Below are 19,430 nucleotides of genomic sequence, written 5' to 3' on the forward strand. Positions count from 1 at the left end.
ACAATCACTTGACCTCAACCAAACTGAGATGTTTGAGATGAATTGGAGCGCAGAGTGAAGGAAAAGCATATGCTTAGCATATGTGGGAACTCCTTCAAGAGTTGGAAAAGCATTCCTCATGATGCTGGTTGAGAGAATGCCAATAGTGTGCAACGCTGTCATCAAGGCAAAGGGTGGTTATTCAAAGAATTTGTTTAACACTTGTTTGCTTACCTTGTGATTCCAAATGTGTTAAAAAAAATGAAGAAAGAAAAACTCTTGAATGAGTAGGTTTTCTAAACAGTTGACCGGTAGTGTATGTTTACCAGTTCAGGGCCGGTGAGGACCAGCGCTGATTTCTCCCCAGCCCTCTCCCTGTCCACACACCACAGCTCTGTCTCTTTGCCCTTGGAGAAAGTAATCTCTGGATCAGGAGACTGGAGGAGCTGCCTGTGGGAGGATACAGAAAAATAGATATATTGGAAAAGTATCGTCAATGTGTGTGTGTGTCCATGTGTGTGTGTACGTGTGTGACTGTGTGTTTGTCCATGTGTGTGTGTGTGTGTGCGGGAATGTGTGTCTTTGTGTGTCTGTGTGGTTTCGTCTGTGTGTCTGTGTCTGTGTGTCCATGTGTGGCTGTGTGTTTGTCCGTGTGTGTGTGTGTGTGTGCGGGAATGTGTGTCTGTGTGGTTTCGTCTGTGTCTGTGTGGTTTCGTCTGTGTGTCTGTGTCTGTGTAAATATGTTTGACCTCAGTTCATCCCCTTCTAGTAGTCTGGTATCAGGATCCAGAAGTCTGCAGGCGTACCCTATGTTCACCACTGTCTCTGCAGAGAGAAAGAGAGAGAAAAGAGGAGTGAAAGACCAACAGACAGAGACAGACAGACAGCGGGGAGCAGTAGTTACCTTTCTTGTCCCCGGTCAGCACCCAGACTTTGAGTCCAGCCTGTCTGAGCATGGAGATGGTCTCAGGGACCTCGTCCTGCAGCCGGTCCTCTATAGCTGTCACCCCCAGCAGCTGCACAACAGGAACCAGGATGTACAGAGAGTTTATCACTCTGATTTTGGATCACATTGCATTTATATAAAGCGTTCATGAGTTTCCTTGATGGGCGTCATCCTTTGGAGCACAGGAATTCTCCTCAAATGTCATTGTATGGTCAACATACTGTAATGCAGTGCCCTGATTATGAGGATACCTTTAGATCTCTCTCCATGTCGTCATGCAACCGTTCCAGCATGTCATCACGGTTACGGGTTGTCATGACAGCCTGGGCCATGGTTTTGCTCCACTCCTCCCATTTGGCCTCAGATACAGTACGCTCAGCTATGCACAGAGTCCTCAGACTGAACTGGGCAAACAGCTGGAGGAGGACAGGAATATACTGGATGAGATGCTGGATGAGATGCTGGATGAGATGCTGCATGAGATCTACTTGCTCTGCTTATTATCAAATCTAATTGTATCTGTCACATGCGCCGAATACAACAAGTGTACAGTGAAATGCTGAATACAACAGGTGTAGACCGTACAGTGAAATGCTGAATACAACAGGTGTAGACCGTACAGTGAAATGCTGAATACAACAAGTGTAGACCGTACAGTGAAATGCTGAATACAACAAGTGTAGACCGTACAGTGAAATGCTGAATACAACAAGTATAGACCGTACAGTGAAATGCTGAATACAACAGGTGTAGACCGTACAGTGAAATGCTGAATACAACAAGTGTAGACCGTACAGTGAAATGCTGAATACAACAAGTATAGACCGTACAGTGAAATGCTGAATACAACAGGTGTAGACCGTACAGTGAAATGCTGAATACAACAGGTGTAGACCGTACAGTGAAATGCTGAATACAACAGGTGTAGACCGTACAGTGAAATGCTGAATACAACAGGTGTAGACCGTACAGTGAAATGCTGAATACAACAGGTGTAGACCGTACAGTGAAATGCTGAATACAACAGGTGTAGACCGTACAGTGAAATGCTGAATACAACAGGTGTAGACCGTACAGTGAAATGCTGAATACAACAGGTGTAGACCGTACAGCGAAATGCTGAATACAACAGGTGTAGACCGTACAGCGAAATGCTGAATACAACAGGTGTAGACCGTACAGTGAAATGCTGAATACAACAGGTGTAGACCGTACAGTGAAATGCTGAATACAACAGGTGTAGACCGTACAGTGAAATGCTGAATACAACAGGTGTAGACCGTACAGTGAAATGCTGAATACAACAGGTGTAGACCGTACAGTGAAATGCTGAATACAACAGGTGTAGACCGTACAGTGAAATGCTGAATACAACAGGTGTAGACCGTACAGTGAAATGCTGAATACAACAGGTGTAGACCGTACAGTGAAATGCTGAATACAACAGGTGTAGACCGTACAGTGAAATGCTGAATACAACAGGTGTAGACCGTACAGTGAAATGCTGAATACAACAGGTGTAGACCGTACAGTGAAATGCTGAATACAACAGGTGTAGACCGTACAGTGAAATGCTGAATACAACAGGTGTAGACCGTACAGTGAAATGCTGAATACAACAGGTGTAGACCGTACAGTGAAATGCTGAATACAACAGGTGTAGACCGTACAGTGAAATGCTGAATACAACAGGTGTAAACCGTACAGTGAAATGCTGAATACAACAAGTGTAGACCGTACAGTGAAATGCTGAATACAACAGGTGTAGACCGTACAGTGAAATGCTGAATACAACAGGTGTAGACCGTACAGTGAAATGCTGAATACAACAGGTGTAGACCGTACAGTGAAATGCTGAATACAACAGGTGTAGACCGTACAGTGAAATGCTGAATACAACACGTGTAGACCGTACAGTGAAATGCTGAATACAACAGGTGTAGACCGTACAGTGAAATGCTGAATACAACAGGTGTAGACCGTACAGTGAAATGCTGAATACAACAGGTGTAGACCGTACAGTGAAATGCTGAATACAACAGGTGTAGACCGTACAGTGAAATGCTGAATACAACAGGTGTAGACCGTACAGTGAAATGCTGAATACAACAGGTGTAGACCGTACAGTGAAATGCTGAATACAACAGGTGTAGACCGTACAGTGAAATGCTGAATACAACAGGTGTAGACCGTACAGTGAAATGCTGAATACAACAGGTGTAGACCGTACAGTGAAATGCTGAATACAACAGGTGTAGACCGTACAGTGAAATGCTGAATACAACAGGTGTAGACCGTACAGTGAAATGCTGAATACAACAGGTGTAGACCGTACAGTGAAATGCTGAATACAACAGGTGTAGACCGTACAGTGAAATGCTGAATACAAGGCCTTAACCTTGTAAGTAAGCTAAAGTAAATAAGCTAAAGTAAAAAATTAAATAAAAAGTAACACAATAAAATAACAATAACGAGGCTATATGCAGGGGGTACCTGTATGTGCCAGGGGTGCAGGTTAGTCCAGGTCATTTGTACATGTAGATCGGGGTAAAGTGACTATGCATAGATAATAAACAGCGAGTAGCAGCAGCGTAAAAAAAGGGGGGGGGTCAATGCAAATGTAGTATGTGTAGTGTTTTACCTTTATTTAACTAGGCAAGTCATTTAAGAACAAATTCTTTTTTACAATGATGGCCTAGGAACAGTGGGTTAACTGCCTTGTTCAGGGGCAGAACAACAGATTTTTACTGTTACTAGTCCAACAGTCTAACAGTCTAACCACTAGGCTACCAGCCACTCCAGTGTGTGTGTGTGTGTGTGTGTGTGTGTGTGTGTGTGTGTGTGTGTGTGTGTGTGTGTGTGTGTGTGTGTGTGTGTGTGTGTGTGTGTGTGTGTGTGTGTGTGCGTGTGTGTGTGTGTGTGTGTGTGTGTGTGTGTGTGTGTATGTATGTGTGTGTGTTTGTGTCTTACATCTAAGGCTCTCTCAGTGCTTTCCAGATGTGGACAGTCTTTTTGTAGTCTCTCCAGGATCACTATGTCAGCACCTTTACAGTATAACTTCAGCCCTCCCTCTGGCTCCCGCACTGCAAACACAAAATACATCAGAGGATAAAACACATTTATACATGTCAGGAGAATACATCAAGATGAGAGACTGAGGGATAGAGAGATGAAGGGAGAGAAAGGGAAAGGGTCCAGGATAGGGGAGCTGTGGGGCAGATGCATCCAGTCTCACTCAGGTAGGAAAATTCTGTCAGATCTTTTGAGAAAGTACCTCATTAGGATATCTTTTTTACGGGTAAGCTCAAGGTTAGGGTCGTACATTCATCCTTCCTAACATGGCCAGATAGTAATGTCAGTCTTACCCAGTACAGACATGCGTCGCCTCTGGCTGGTGAAGTCAAGCAGAGTGAGGAGCTGGTAGTGGCGTTTGAGGCCCAGCTCACTGACTGTCAGAGAGTCCCTGGTCCTGGAGAGGAAGACCCAGCCCAGCTCCCTGGCTGCCCCCACCAGGGCCTCTTCGTCTGGGGACGCAGCCTGGTACACCGGGGCCCCTAGGACAAACATCACGCAACAAAACTGTAACAGTACCTGGACGATTCCAAGCCAGCATAGCACAAATATATTTTTGGCATCTCAGATTCTTCTGGAAATTCTCACATATTAGATTTATTAGGAGGAAGGATGTTCGGCATACTTTTTACATGAAAATCACGATAGTGGCAATTTTAGGCTCTTTTTAGACCTATATATGCCTCTTGTTAGAGCCTATGATCTGTGAACCGTACATGATACAGACAACATCTTGGTGTCATTATCCTCCTTATAGTGCTCTCTCAAATATGGAGTATGTCTAGATTCTGAAATACTATTTTTCACATTCATTTATTCAACGCAGAATTATGAATATGAATAACTCAAAATAACCCTTTTAGATATAGCTTCTATTCTTCATATTGCTTGGAACAATATACTCTTCAAACAAGTCACATTTCCAGAGTGGGTGCTCTGCTACTTTTAATGATATGACCCATTTTATACATAGAAATGGATATAATAGGTCAATATAATGTTTCATTTGAATCCATTTTCCCTTCACGGTCTTGATCATAAAATGTATCATACCTTCAGAATTAGCAGAGAGCCCACTCTGGAAATGTGATGTACATGTAGAGTATATTGTTCCAAACAATATGTCTTAAAATGAACAAAATCCAAAAGGGTTATTTTGAGATATTCATGTTTTTAATGTTGAATAAATTACTTTGAAAATATGCATTTCAGAATCATGACAAACTCCATATTTTGGAGAACACTACAAAGAGTATAATGACACCAAGATGTTGTCTGTACGGTACAGTTCACAGATCTTAGGGTCTTACAGGATGCGTGTATAGGTCTAAAAAGGGACTAAAAATGTCAACTTTCACTTTCAAAATGGTTTGTGATACAAATGTAAAAAGCATGTCAAACACATGCTTCCTCCCAATTCATTTTCTATGTGTGAATTGAAAGAACAATCTGAGATACCAAAAATATATTTGGCCTACGCTGGCATGGAATCGCCCAGCTGTATTGTTGTATCATGCTGAGATGTGTTTTCCTACTTCTTGAGAGGGTTTAGAACAATTTTATTTTACTCTACAGAAAACACCAAGTATTTACCTAGTTAAATTTACGAACTTACATGGTAAAATGTTAATTACACATGAATGACTTGTTTGCTCTCACCGTTCTTCCATTCGGTCATGACGGTGTGGCAGAGTGCCAGTGTGGTGAGGAACTGTCTGCTCTGTGTGCACTGCTGCCCCCTCAACTTGTCCACCAGCCGCTGGTCAGACAGATACAGACCCCCACAGGAGAAAGGGTTCCAGCTCAGGTCTAATGTCTGGGGGGAGGCAGAGGTGGGGCAGAGAGATGGAAGTTATGTTATTTTGTTTATTTACTACTTCATGACTGATTTGACAATGTGCAAATAAACTGAATTAACCACATAACGTGAATGTTTTCCTCTACAATGATATGGAACATCTAAACCTGGATCATTACCTGGGATTCCTCTGCACTGATTGACGCATCACCTGAAAAATTCAAAAAGGAGAAATGAAGACATTTTCAGATAGAGTGGGGAGAGTGGGGAGAGTGGGGAGACTGACAGTAAGCATGTTCTAACTACCAGACCGATAGTAGTAGTAGACAGTGGGCAGATGGGGAATGTGATTCCAGACAAATTTCAGATTACACCTTGACTCTAGAGGGCTGGAACGACATTCAATATTTAACACTTTTGGGCGTGTTCATATGAATATTTGAACACTTACAAGGGTGCCCTGATTTGTTATCAGAGTGGCTGCAGATCCGACTTTTCTGGACCTCTCTTTCCTGACAGCTAAAGGTCCCGAAGATTCTGCGCATGTGCAGGATTCTCTACTTTACAAACAGTCTCTGCTTTACTCGTGGAGGCCAGCCTACTCTGGTGAATGGTGCTGGTTTAATAAAGTTGGATCAAAGTTTAATCAAAGTCTGCAAGATCAGATAATGATAGTATTCTACATAATAGAACCGAATATAATAGCATAGTATAACGTTACTGTAAGACAAAAACACCATCTCATTTCATGATTTCATGATTGTGCGAATGGTCACATTTTTCTCTCAAATCAGATTTGTCAAAACAACAGCATGAGCAACTAGGTAAAACACATGCTTTGATTTCAACTAAAACACAGGCAGGCTATGCTACACTTTGTTAACACCATCTGCTCTACAATCAAATCAAAGTTTATTTGATTGCGCCGAATACAAACTTACAGTGAAATGCTTACATACATTGTGCAAAAAAAGTATTAGGTGAACAATAAGTAGATAAAGAAATAAACCAGTAAAAAGACAGACTCTATACAGTAGCGAGGCTACATACAGTAGCGAGGCTATATACAGTAGCAAGGCTATATACAGTAGCGAGGCTATATACAGTAGTGAGGCTACATACAGTAGCGAGGCTATATACAGTAGCGAGGCTATATACAGTAGCAAGGCTATATACAGTAGCAAGGCTATATACAGTAGCGAGGCTATATACAGTAGTGAGGCTATATACAGTAGCAAGGCTATAACAGTAGCGAGGCTATATACAGTAGCGAGGCTATATACAGTAGCGAGGCTATATACAGTAGCGAGACTATAACAGTAGCGAGGCTATAACAGTAGCGAGGCTATATATAGTAGCGAGGCTATATACAGTAGCGAGGCTATATACAGTAGCGAGGCTATAACAGTAGCGAGGCTATATACACTAGCGAGGCTATATACAGGAGCGAGGCTATAACAGTAGCGAGGCTATATACAGTAGCGAGGCTATATACAGTAGCGAGGCTATATACAGTAGCGAGGCTATAACAGTAGCGAGGCTATATACAGTAGCGAGGCTATAACAGTAGCGAGGCTATATACAGTAGCGAGGCTATATACAGTAGCGAGGCTATATACAGTAGCGAGGCTATAACAGTAGCGAGGCTATATACAGTAGCGAGGCTATATACAGTAGCGAGGCTATAACAGTAGCGAGGCTATATACAGTAGCGAGGCGATATACAGTAGCGAGGCTATAACAGTAGCGAGGCTATATACAGTAGCGAGGCTATATACAGTAGCAAGGCTATAACAGTAGTGAGGCTATAACAGTAGCGAAGCTATATACAGTAGCGAGGCTATATAGAGTAGCGAGGCTATATACAGTAGCGAGGCTATATACAGTAGCGAGGCTATATACAGTAGCGAGGCTATAACAGTAGCGAGGTTATATACAGTATCGAGGCTATATACATTAGCGAGGATATATACAGTAGCGAGGCTATAACAGTAGCGAGGCTATATACAGTAGCGAGGCTATAACAGTAGCGAGGCTATATACAGTAGCGAGGCTATAACAGTAGCGAGGTTATATACAGTAGCGAGGCTATATACAGTAGCGAGGCTATAATAGTAGCGAGGTTATGTACAGTAGCGAGGCTATATACAGTAGCGAGGCTATAACAGTAGCGAGGCTATATACAGTAGCGAGGCTATAACAGTAGCGAGGCTATAACAGTAGCGAGGCTATATACAGTAGCGAGGCTATAACAGTAGCGAGGCTATATACAGTAGCGAGGCTATACACAGTAGCGAGGCTATAACAGTAGCGAGGCTATATACAGTAGCGAGACTATATACAGTAGCGAGGCTATATACAGTAGCGAGGCTATATACAGTAGCGAGGCTATATACAGGTGCGAGGCTATATACAGTAGCGAGGCTATAACAGTAGCGAGGCTATAACAGTAGCGAGGCTATATACAGTAGCGAGGCTATAACAGTAGTGAGGCTATATACAATAGCGAGGCTATAACAGTAGCGAGGAAATATACAGTAGCGAGACTATATACAGTAGCGAGGCTATATACAGTAGCGAGGCTATATACAGTAGCGAGGCTATATACAGACACTGGTTAGTCAGGCTGATTGAGGTAGTATGTACATGTAGGTATGGTTAAAGTGACTATGCATACGTATATAATGAACAGAGAGTAGCAGTAGCGTAAAAGAGGGGTTGGCGGGTGGTGGGTGGCGGGACACAATGCAGATATCCCGGTTAGCCAATGTGCGGGAGCACTGGTTGGTCGGCCTAATTGAGGTAGAATGTACATGAATGTATAGTTAAAGTGACTATGCATATATGATAAACAGAGCGTAGCAGCAGTGTAAAAAGAGGGGTTGGAGGGGGGAGGCACACAATGCAAATAGTCCGGATAGCCATTTGAATACCTGTTCAGGAGTCTTATGGCTTGGGGGTAAAATCTGTTGAGAAGCCTTTTTGTCCTAGACTTGGTGCTCCGGTACCGCTTGCCATGCGGTAGTAGAGAGAACAGTCTTTGACTGGGGTGGCTGGGGTCTTTGACAATTTTTAGGGCCTTCCTCATTGTACATCCTTCACAACAAGATTGTAGGCTACTTCGAAACAATACTGAATAACTCAATATGACCTAAATGTATATCTCTTTTAAACAGATTGAGATCAAATGGTTGGTATGCAGATGCTGCATAAACGTCTTCCCGGTTAAACTTGAAGAATTAGCATGTACGATTGACAGTGAGAACGGTGAAAGGAGGGTGACCACAACAATGTGTTCGTAAAGTAGATGTAATGTAGGTCTTGGTCTTTAGTCAGATGCAAACAAAAGTGAGTTCAGTCACTGTCTTTCCGAACCGGGGAGCAGACTGAGAACCTGCTGCACAATAACACAAGGTACTCCAGGCCCTTGTAGGTTTAGTGGTGAAACCAAATCTAACACACAGACAGAGGGTGGTTGTTTCCAGGTCATGGGCCATCCTTACCATAGATGTCCCCTGCAATGCAGCACTGTCTGAAGAGCAGGCGGTTCTGGGTGAGGGTGCCTGTCTTGTCACTCAACAGATGTCCCACCTGACCCAGTTCCTCATTGAGAGAGGTGTTCCGGGCCTGGGCAGGGATGGACCTCTCCACCCCTCCTCGCATCTCAATGTCCCAGCCTATAAACAGGCTGTGCAGCACGTGGATCATCTCAAACCTGCACACAGAGACATGAACATACTCAATACTAGATGTGTGACCGACAAAATACATTTCAACAGAGATTCATAGACTGCTGAATAAGTATGCTGTGTATAGTACTATAGGATTGGAAGAGCTGATTCCACTTTTCGATTTCTCGTATTGGAATTGAATGAATTCAAATAGAACTGACACCAACCCTGGTAGTGTTACTCACGTGATGTAGAGAGACATGGGCATGGCAGGGCTGAGCAGGATCACATAGCTCCAGAAGGTGAGGAAGGCTGTGTAGATGGGCGAGTTGCCCCTCGTTAAGGCAGACAGAACCTCTATTTGGGACAACACACGCCCCTGAAACACTCCCGACCCCACAGCCAGCAGTAGAGCCATCAGCAGTATGAACAGCACTATCTGAGATCACAGACACACACATACACACATGTGAACACACACATGAACACAAAATTACTCTTTAATTAAAAAAGCACACATAAAAAAAGTTGGATCCTTTATCATAATAAAATGAGTCAAGACAAGAGAGTTATATAAATGAACAGATAAAACCATCTCCATCTCTATCTCCATAACTCTCACACTGCTTTACTTCATCATCCTCTCCTGGCCTTTATCACTCACCCCAATGACAACTTTGTTCAGGACCTTCTCAATCTGAGTCATCTTGACTCTGAGCCGACCAACGTTGCGAAGGATTTTACTATCTGATCCTGAGGGACAGGAAGATCTGTGTTATTTACACGTTCAATTTCATAGTCCTTGTCATTGATCTGTTAGGGGGAAAGAGAGGGTGCATAAGGTATTGAAGCAGGGGCTATGTATGTGTGCTGAGTACCGGTGTATATCGCCATGCCAAAGGCTGTGTCTGTATTTCGAAGTACTGTTCCTCTCAGCAGGATGTGTTCACTGTCCAGAGGGTGGCGCTCTCCTCTCCAGCGGAGTTCCCCCCGGAAGGTGTACAGATGGCTGTTGGGCTCCTCACACAACACAATGCCTGAAAGAGGGAGGGAGAGAGGGAGAGATGGAGTGGGGAGCGAATAAGAGAGGAAAGGAGGGAGAAATAGAGAAAGGTAGGCAGAAAGAGAATGATGGAGGGATAAAGAGAAAGAAAAGGCTGTTTACATTTGTAAACCCTTTCCTCCAACCCCACCCACTCAGCCCCTACCCATACGGTCATGTGTCATCGCAATCTTCGCTCTCTCTTTCCCACTACTCTCTTCTCTTCTATCCTATCGTCTCTCCCTTCTGCTAAATCCTACTCCCTCCTGTCTCCTAATTCTGCCTGTTTGACCCTACATTCCTCCCTTTCCACATCTTATGACTGGCACCGTCCCCTTTCCTCCAGGTCGGCCCTCCCCTCCTGCTCTGTGGCTCAGTGACTCAGTGGGAGTCTACAGAAAAGGGTTGCGGGCAGCTGAGCGAAACTGGTGGAAAACAAAACTTCCAGAGGACCTATCATCCTTTCACTCTCTCCTCTCTACCTTCTCTTCCTCTGTATCTGCTGCTAAAGCCCCTTTCTACCGACAACCTGCCAGCTCGACCCCATCCCTTCCTCCCTTCTCCAGACCATCTCTGGAGACCTTCTCCTATTCCTCACTTCAAAATGGCCAGAGTCACTCCCCTCCTCAAGAAACCAACACTCAACCCCTCTGGCGTCAAAAACTACAAACCGGTATCCCTTCTTTCTTTTCTTTCCAAAACACTTGAGCGTGCTGTCTCTGACCAACTCTCTTGCTATCTCTCTCAGAACTATCTTCCTGATCCTATCTAGTCAGCCTTCAAGACGGGTCATTCAACTGAGACTGCTCTCCTCTGTGTCACAGGGGCTCTATGTTGCCATAGCAACATCAGGGAAACTTGGCAGAAGGGAGTAGTTAATCATATTACAGAACTTCTGCAACATCTTTAATTGAGACTCTCATTCTCCTTAATTGCCAGCCTGAACACGTTATGGAAAGAGATTAACTGTATAGGAAGCTGTGAGGACAGCCAATAGGTCGTCTGGATTGTGGACAGCCAATAAATTGTCAGATGCAAACAGATTATAATCTTTAATGGAAAACAGTTCTTGAGGGCTTGACTTTTTTTTATAGACCTACTGGTGAACCGGTGTTTGAGTTGTGTGGTTGCAATATCATTCATTTCAATTGATGTGCTGCACAATGGACATATAATGCACAATGTCTCAGGAACGACTGTCTGGGTTGGCAATACTAAGTATAGAAATCAATTTGGCCCGTAACCTGGACCTACAGGCCTAATGAAAACATTTGGGGGACTTCAGGAGACCAGAGGAGTCTAAGAAGTTGGATTTAATTTCATTTAAATTCCCTTAAATATTGCAGCCCATTTGTGTAGGCTAGATAAAACCCACTGAGTTCAACGATAAATAGTGACTGAATTTATACTCAATAACTATTTTCCTCATTGTTAGGCTATTTGATTTGTAATTTTTATAAAAAATATATAAAAAGCAACTAAATACTGTAGGCCTATATATCTATAGATAGTACACTGCATAATGAAACAATCCCCAATAAGCTTGTGTTTTTAGGGTGGACTGGGTGGACTATTATGTGGCATTAGTAGATTGTTTTTAAGCACTTTCTAGGAAGAGAGCGCGACGTCGGCTCACGTCATACAGGTTCAGGTAGGCTGTAAAGGACAGTTGAATATTTTTTTTAAATCATCGGTAGCTGATTAGTATGCTGTTGCATCGAAAATATATTTTACAATCTCCATTGTTTGAATTATAAACTTTAATTAATGAACAAGTAATTACATAATTGCCACCAGCCAGATGTCTAAAAATGGGAAACTGTGTTATGCCAGCGATCCCGGTTGACAACTCCACAGTGTCCCCCACCCCACACTAGCTCTGACTTTGCTGATAGCTACTTTATACAGGAAACATGTACTTACTATGACTGTGATATGTTGTAATTTCACCTAGCTATTATAAGATGAACGCACTAACTGTAAGTCGCTCTGGATAAGAGCGTCTGCTAAATGACTAAAATGTCAAATGCAACCTGACACTGACATATTGTTATTATGAGCTCACCACAATTTTTATACACTTTGCATTTTTTCCTAATTCCCTTTACTTCTTAATGCTCTGAGTCAGGGCAGTGACTACTATTGAAGGCAGATAGGGTCTGCTTCAGTTATGAGCTCACCCTATTTTGCATACGCTTTGCATTTTTTCCTAACTCTCCTAATGCTTTGGCTCAGGTGGTGCCTACCATCGAAGGCAGCCAGGGTCTGTTCTGTGGGGTCAGAGGTCATCTCTGTGTGGGTGGCGTCCAGGGCCTGCCGGTACTTTAGATTGGTCTCTCTGCAAAGACAGGGACCACGGTCAGGCATCATAACCCTCAGCTTAAAATAAACAGGTCATATCTGGTTCAGTGTGCAGTATGGACAAGAGTACATTGCCAGTATATGGATGTTTCTGTCCCCTACCCATCAATGTCAGCTGTCTCTACGTAGCACAGGCTGTGTGGCTCAGAGCTGCAGAGGAGCAGTAGATCTGCCTACAAGGGATACAGAAGGAAAAGATGTCTATAGATAGAAGCACAAAGGGAGAGGGGCGACCAGACAGTCAGGGCTAGGGAACCACTTTGGACTCTCTCCCTTTTTTAGTACCATTTCTTTGCCTATTTACTTGTTCTATTGTTGTTGACTGTCGAGGGGTAAACCTGCAAGTAAGCATTTAATTGCACTGTGTTCTCCATGTATAGCATGTGTATATGACAAATAAACACATTTGAATTTGACTCTATGCAAACCTGCAGGTGGTGCTGAATCAGCTGAAGCTAAAGGCTAGGCATGGAAACTCACCGGGATGATCTGGTCTTTGTGAATCCGCAACACATCTCCCACACACACATCCTTCCACTGGGATGGGCTGAAACTGAGATGTGGAGTGGAGAGAGACAGAAGGGAGAGATACAGAAGGGAGAGAGTCAGAAGGGAGAGAGACAGAAGGGAGTGAGACAGAAGGGAGAGAGACAGAAAGGAGAGAGTCAGAAGGGAGAGAGACAGAAGGGAGAGAGACAGAAAGGAGAGAGACAGAAAGGAGAGAGACAGAAGGGAGAGAGACAGAAAGGAGAGAGTCAGAAGGTAGAGAGACAGCAAGGAGAGAGACATAAGGTAGAGAGACAGAAGGGGCGGCAGCGTAGCCTAGTGGTTAGAGCATTGGACTAGTAACCGGAAGGTTGCGAGTTCAAACCCCCGAGCTGACAAGGTACAAATCTGTCGTTCTGCCCCTGAACAGGCAGTTAACCCACTGTTCCTAGGCCGTCATTGAAAATAAGAATGTGTTCTTAGAAAGGAGACAGAAGGAGAGAGACAGAAGGGAGAGAGACAGAAGGTAGAGAGACAGAAGGGGGAGAGTCAGAAGGGGGAGAGTCAGAAGGGGGAGAGTCAGAAGGGGGAGAGTCAGAAGGGAAAGAGACAGAAGGGAGAGAGTCAGAAGGGGGAGAGTCAGAAGGGAGAGAGAAAGAAAGGAAAGAGACAGAAGGGAGAGAGTCAGAAGGGAGAGAGAAAGAAAGAAATGAGAGAGACAGAAGGTAGAGAGACAGAAAAGAGAGAGTCAGAAAAGAGAGAGTCAGAAAGGAGAGAGTCAGAAAGGAGAGACTTAGAAAGGAGATAGACAGAAAGGAGAGAGAAAGGAAAGGAGAGAGAAAGGAAGGGAGAGAATCAGAAGGGAGAGAATCGGAAAGGGAGAGAGACAGAAAGGAGAGAGACAGCAAGGAGAGAGACAGAAGGTAGAGAGACAGAAGGAGAGACTCAGGAAGGAGAGACTCAGGAAGGAGAGACTCAGAAAGGAGAGACTCAGAAAGGAGAGACTCAGAAAGGAGAGAGTCAGAAGGTAGAGAGACAGGAGGTAGAGAGACAGGAGGGAGAGAGTCAGAAGGTAGAGAAACAGAAAGGAGAGAGACAGAAAGGAGAGACTCAGAAAGGAGAGAGACAGAAAGGAGAGAGACAGAAAGGAGAGACTCAGAAAGGAGAGAGACAGAAAGGAGAGACTCAGAAAGGAGAGACTCAGAAAGGAGAGAGACAGAAAGGAGAGAGACAGAAAGGAGAGAGACAGAAAGGAGAGAGTCAGAAGGTAGAGAGACAGGAGGGAGAGAGTCAGAAGGTAGAGAAACAGAAAGGAGAGAGTCAGAAAGGAGAGAGACAGAAAGGAGAGACTCAGAAAGGAGAGAGACCGAAAGGAGAGAGACAGAAGGGAGAGAGAAAGAAAGGAAAGAGACAGAAGGGAGAGAGACAGAAGGGAGAGAGAAAGAAAGAAATGAGAGAGACAGAAGGGAGAGAGACAGAAAGGAGAGAGACAGAAGGGAGAGAGACAGAAAGGAGAGAGACAGAAGGTAGAGAGACAGCAAGGAGAGAGACAGAAGGTAGAGAGATAGAAGGGAGAGAGTCAGAAGGTAGAGAAACAGAAAGGAGAGAGACAGAAGGGAGAGAGACAGAAGGGAGAGAGAAAGAAAGAAATGAGAGAGACAGAAAGGAGAGACTCAGAAAGGAGAGAGACACAAAGGAGAGAGACACAAAGGAGAGAGACACAAAGGAGAGAGACACAAAGGAGAGAGACAGGAGAGAGAAAGAAAGGAGAGAGAAAGAAAGGAGAGAGACAGAAGGGAGAGAATCAGAAGGGAGAGAGACAGAAAGGAGAGAGACAGCAAGGAGAGAGACAGAAGGTAGAGAGACAGAAGGGGGAGAGTCAGAAGGGAGAGAGACAGAAGGGAGAGAGAAAGAAAGGAAAGAGACAGAAGGGAGAGAGTCAGAAGGGAGAGAGACAGAAGGGAGAGAGTCAGAAGGTAGAGAGACAGAAAGGAGAGAGACAGAAGGTAGAGAGTCAGAAAGGAGAGACTCAGAAAGGAGAGAGACAGAAAGGAGAGACTCAGAAAGGAGAGAGACAAAATGGACAAAGAAAGGAGTTGAGGTAAAGAACTACATTATTTCCCTTGTTCTAGAAGCACAAAGGAACTCACATACAGTAGATTGACACAAACGTTTAAATGTTTTACAGTTCACAAGTGTGTCTGAAGTTAGGTTTGGGCCCTAAGAGGCAGAGCTGGCATCTTTGTGCTCACCTCTGGGAGATGAGGACATCACTGGGTCGCCTATTAATCTGAGAGTCACTGCGTCTCCTGGCCTGAGGGAGAGAGAGAGAGATAGTAGAGACAGACAGACAGACAGATAATAAATGGTTAATAGGAAAGAGCGAGAGAGAAAGAGAGAGAGAAAACACATTTAGGGGACCATATAGTGACACAAGCTGAGATATTTACATCCTTCACTAATTGACAAGTCAATAAAGAGGGTCACAAAGCCTTTCAAAAGGGGTGTAAACACCATAACACAGTGATGCACTTAACCATAGAATGCTCCATGCAAAACATAATCGCTACTGGAGGAGAGAAGCTAGTTAAAAATCTATGCAACTTGGAAGACCAGTTTGTCAATGAGTACAAGGAGTCAATGAGGACAATGAATGAGCGAGGTGCATGATTGGAGGGTGAGTGAGTAATCTCACCAGGTCATTGGTCAGGTCTTTAAGCCCCCGTACTGACAGAACTATTACCAGGGGAATGGTGGTGGTGTACCAGGGGATGGACGAGATGGCAGGGACACACTGGAAACACACACACACACACACACACACACACACACACACACACACACACACACACACACACACACACACACACACACACACACACACACACACACACACACACACACACACACACACGCACACACACACACACACATGCACTCTAGTGCTGAGCCATTAACCAAGATTTTTAATATTGTTGTTTTTAAGCAACTAATTGACCGACGTTGTTCAATTACTTGAATTCCATTTAGTGTTTTTTTTGTGAGCCCAACGAGCCGTTTCTCTAGAGAGAAATCAAATTATTCACGAGAGAAATCAAGTCAAGAACTATGTGGGATCCTGCACTGAAGGAAATATTCAACCTCGTTCAGTGCAGAAATGTGGTCATTTCCTTCAATGACCATAATCCATTGTGCCTGTTCTTTCCTGCTCGGACAGAGACGGATACACTTTTACAGCTGCTACATTAGGTTAGGCAGACACACCGCTGTGAACGCGTGAGAGAGGAATGTACACAACACAACAACGCGAGGGATGGAGAAGAATGTGATAGTATGCCTTATCTACTTTGAAGAACTAGTCAAATGATTTTGTCAGACATACTTAGGATTTTAAATTTGAATGGTCACTATTTTCGTATTTGAAATTTGAATGTTCACTATTTTCGGATTTTGAATTTTCATTAAAAAGCTCTAATGTCATTTTAATGTCATTATTTCATAATGCATTTAAGGTTTAAATATCGAAACCAACATAAAAAAAACTATTTATGTTTAAATAATTGGACTGAAACCGAACAGACCTAAAAAAGCAATGTTTGCTCAGCACTAATGCACACACACACACACATATTGATTACCACATTCACTGAATCACAAGTATAAATTGCACACAAGCTGCTCATACTAGAACACTAGTCTAAAACAATCGAAAATATTACCATTCTTTTGTCAACATATATACAGATAAATAAAATCACTAATGTCAAATATTGGCCAAAAGATACATATGATTTACCCATCCTCAGAAACCATAGAAATGAACTGAGTAGATAAATGAAACCCAGAGTCTGACCTGCATCACCACCATGAGGAGGAAGTAAAGGTTAGCTACTCGCTGGAACTGTTCGTACAGCGTGAGGGGTAGGAAGGTCAGAGGGGAGTACTTAAAACTGCGCACCACATTGTCCTGGCAACCCAACCCAGAGGACAGACACAGAAAGAAACACAGAGAGAGAGACAAGGGAGACGTGAGTGTTTGTCAATTAGTGGGTTAGTGTGTTTGTGCCTACAGTGTTGGGTTACAACAACACAGTGTACTGTGACTCACGGCATATCGGCCCCAGCGGAAACACAGAAAGGATCTCTGCTGTCGATGTTTGTGGAAGTGGCGGTTGTTTGCTCTCACCTCCCACGTAATATCTGTTAAAGACAGGGTTAAAGAAAAGCCTATTACAACCACAAATTGGCTTTCTCTATCACCAATGAGATTTGAGGAGGGCATAGCACAGGGACTAGGTCACGTCACTGTCCATCACATATGGGGTAAGATGAGATCATGTGTGTGTGTGTGTGTGTGTGTGTGTGTGTGTGTGTGTGTGTGTGTGTGTGTGTGTGTGTGTGTGTGTGTGTGTGTGTGTGTGTGTGTGTGTGTGTGTGTGTGTGTGTGTGTGTGTGACAGACTGTAGTGTGTTAATATTACATCTCTCAGGGGGAATCTTGCAGCCCCTTATTCCCCTATCCTGCGCCTGGAGAAGGCAGAAATGACTCTAATAGCTTCTTCTGAGGAAACCGGATCCCTTAAAACACTCCATCATTATCAAACTAGGTCAAAGGTCATATATAGGATGCTTTATTTGACATCTAGACACACTTTCACTTGTTTCATGCAAATATGGATGGACACAAAGACTGGACTGACCTGTTTCAGGGTTGGTGGTAGTATCCCCTTTGGTCATGGTGCTATAGTGACTAAATATACTGTTCTGGAAGAGTGAAACAGAGAGCAACAGTCAAGTTATTCATAACATTGACTCTCATGCCAGCCTTGTTACTCATTCCACTGTTGCCATGCTTGCTTACCTCATAGGACACACAGAGAGAAAGAGGGAATCTTGACTCCTCAAATCATTGACTGTGACCTATTCTCATCAGAAAGACACACAAAATCCTATGTCACTACTGGTCGTTTGAGGTGGCTGAGTGTGAACTCAAATGGTCCCAAGGTTTAACATTTAAGACGTTCGATCAGTAGATGACAAAATACCTACCGAACATGAGTTAACCCAGCTTTGGTTGAAAGTCTTTGTTTGGTAAGCAGTTGGTGAAACTTGTCGATCCAACTATTTGAGTATCATACTTTTAAGCCAGGACTCTCAAAAGGTAACACAACAAGAGGCGGTGAATCGTAGTTCGGTGGTAGATATTCTGTTTTCATCTGTCACCATGACCTAAAGAGGAGTAATGATCGTATTCAGTGGAATGAAGGTCAACCCAGTTCACCTCAGACGGACCAGAGAGAGGGGCTCCACCTCCTTAGCTATAACTCTCTAATTCCCTCTTCTCCTTACAAAGAAAATAGATAACAGGTAAATGTTACCTGATGACAACAAACACCAACCCTAAACACTAGCCTCCCGCACACAATTTAGTTTAAACAGCACAAACTCGAATAAGCTCCCACAATTAATGAACTAAGAAACGTACTTCCTAACAAACCCATAGCTCGATGTTAAAAGTGAGTAGGTGATCGTTAATAACACTCACCTGTAAACAGCAGCCTTTGAGTATCCCTCCATGGCTTGTGTGTCTCTGTGTGTCACATAACACCTGTTACCAGGTGACGATCGCACGTGCCAACAACCTCAGCAGTCAGACCACAGCTGAAAATTAACATGGTGGTGACTTTCCACACATTCTCCACAGCATTTCATAACAATTCACCTGCTGGCGTTCCTCCCTCTCTTCCTGCCTCTCTCAGTCCCTGCCTCTCTCTCTTTCCCAGGTAGCTTCAGTATCAACATATGCTACCTGCACCTGCCAGAGAGAGGGAGGGAGGGAGGGAGGGAGGGAGGGAGGGAGGGAGGGAGGGAGGGAGGGAGGGAGGGAGGGAGGGAGGGAGGGAGGGAGGGAGGGAGGGAGGGAGGGAGGGAGGGAGGGAGGGAGGGAGGGAGGGAGGGAGGGAGGGACAATGTGTGAGGAGAGACGGGAGAAAAAAATCAAATGAAAGGTGGAAAGGTTATAAGAGTTTGTGGGAGAACACAAATACCAGTGGTCCCTCGTTCCCCAGCCCCTTTT

The 19,430-nt window shown here is 44.0% G+C and overlaps 1 protein-coding gene across 2 annotated transcripts in view; it reads right to left on the reverse strand.

Moving 5' to 3' along the window:
* Nucleotides 1-19,151, reverse strand: part of atp8b3 (ATPase phospholipid transporting 8B3) — a 35,807-nt gene extending 16,656 nt beyond the window's left edge. Inside the window, exons 1-24 of one of the 2 annotated variants that reach the window (XM_031833248.1) lie at nucleotides 18,900-19,151; nucleotides 18,404-18,583; nucleotides 18,216-18,274; nucleotides 18,055-18,118; nucleotides 17,836-17,881; nucleotides 17,464-17,555; nucleotides 17,209-17,322; nucleotides 16,051-16,149; nucleotides 15,608-15,669; nucleotides 13,350-13,422; nucleotides 12,972-13,042; nucleotides 12,755-12,846; nucleotides 10,345-10,503; nucleotides 10,131-10,219; nucleotides 9,712-9,905; nucleotides 9,299-9,510; nucleotides 5,975-6,006; nucleotides 5,657-5,813; nucleotides 4,291-4,479; nucleotides 3,896-4,008; nucleotides 1,177-1,341; nucleotides 884-995; nucleotides 729-804; nucleotides 306-429 (exon numbers count right to left, since the gene is read on the reverse strand). In XM_031833248.1, coding sequence (XP_031689108.1) covers nucleotides 306-429; nucleotides 729-804; nucleotides 884-995; nucleotides 1,177-1,341; nucleotides 3,896-4,008; nucleotides 4,291-4,479; nucleotides 5,657-5,813; nucleotides 5,975-6,006; nucleotides 9,299-9,510; nucleotides 9,712-9,905; nucleotides 10,131-10,219; nucleotides 10,345-10,503; nucleotides 12,755-12,846; nucleotides 12,972-13,042; nucleotides 13,350-13,422; nucleotides 15,608-15,669; nucleotides 16,051-16,149; nucleotides 17,209-17,223 — 2,034 coding nt within the window. In that variant the 5' untranslated portion in view covers nucleotides 17,224-17,322; nucleotides 17,464-17,555; nucleotides 17,836-17,881; ... (2 more) ...; nucleotides 18,404-18,583; nucleotides 18,900-19,151. The remainder of the gene's footprint in view (nucleotides 1-305; nucleotides 430-728; nucleotides 805-883; nucleotides 996-1,176; nucleotides 1,342-3,895; nucleotides 4,009-4,290; nucleotides 4,480-5,656; nucleotides 5,814-5,974; nucleotides 6,007-9,298; nucleotides 9,511-9,711; nucleotides 9,906-10,130; nucleotides 10,220-10,344; nucleotides 10,504-12,754; nucleotides 12,847-12,971; nucleotides 13,043-13,349; nucleotides 13,423-15,607; nucleotides 15,670-16,050; nucleotides 16,150-17,208; nucleotides 17,323-17,463; nucleotides 17,556-17,835; nucleotides 17,882-18,054; nucleotides 18,119-18,215; nucleotides 18,275-18,403; nucleotides 18,584-18,899) is intronic. The other variant, XM_031833247.1, reaches the window with a different exon arrangement.
* Nucleotides 19,152-19,430: the final 279 nt, after the last annotated feature.

The sequence above is a fragment of the Oncorhynchus kisutch genome, linkage group LG10 (assembly GCF_002021735.2).
Source record: "Oncorhynchus kisutch isolate 150728-3 linkage group LG10, Okis_V2, whole genome shotgun sequence".
Classification (NCBI taxonomy): domain Eukaryota; kingdom Metazoa; phylum Chordata; class Actinopteri; order Salmoniformes; family Salmonidae; genus Oncorhynchus; species Oncorhynchus kisutch.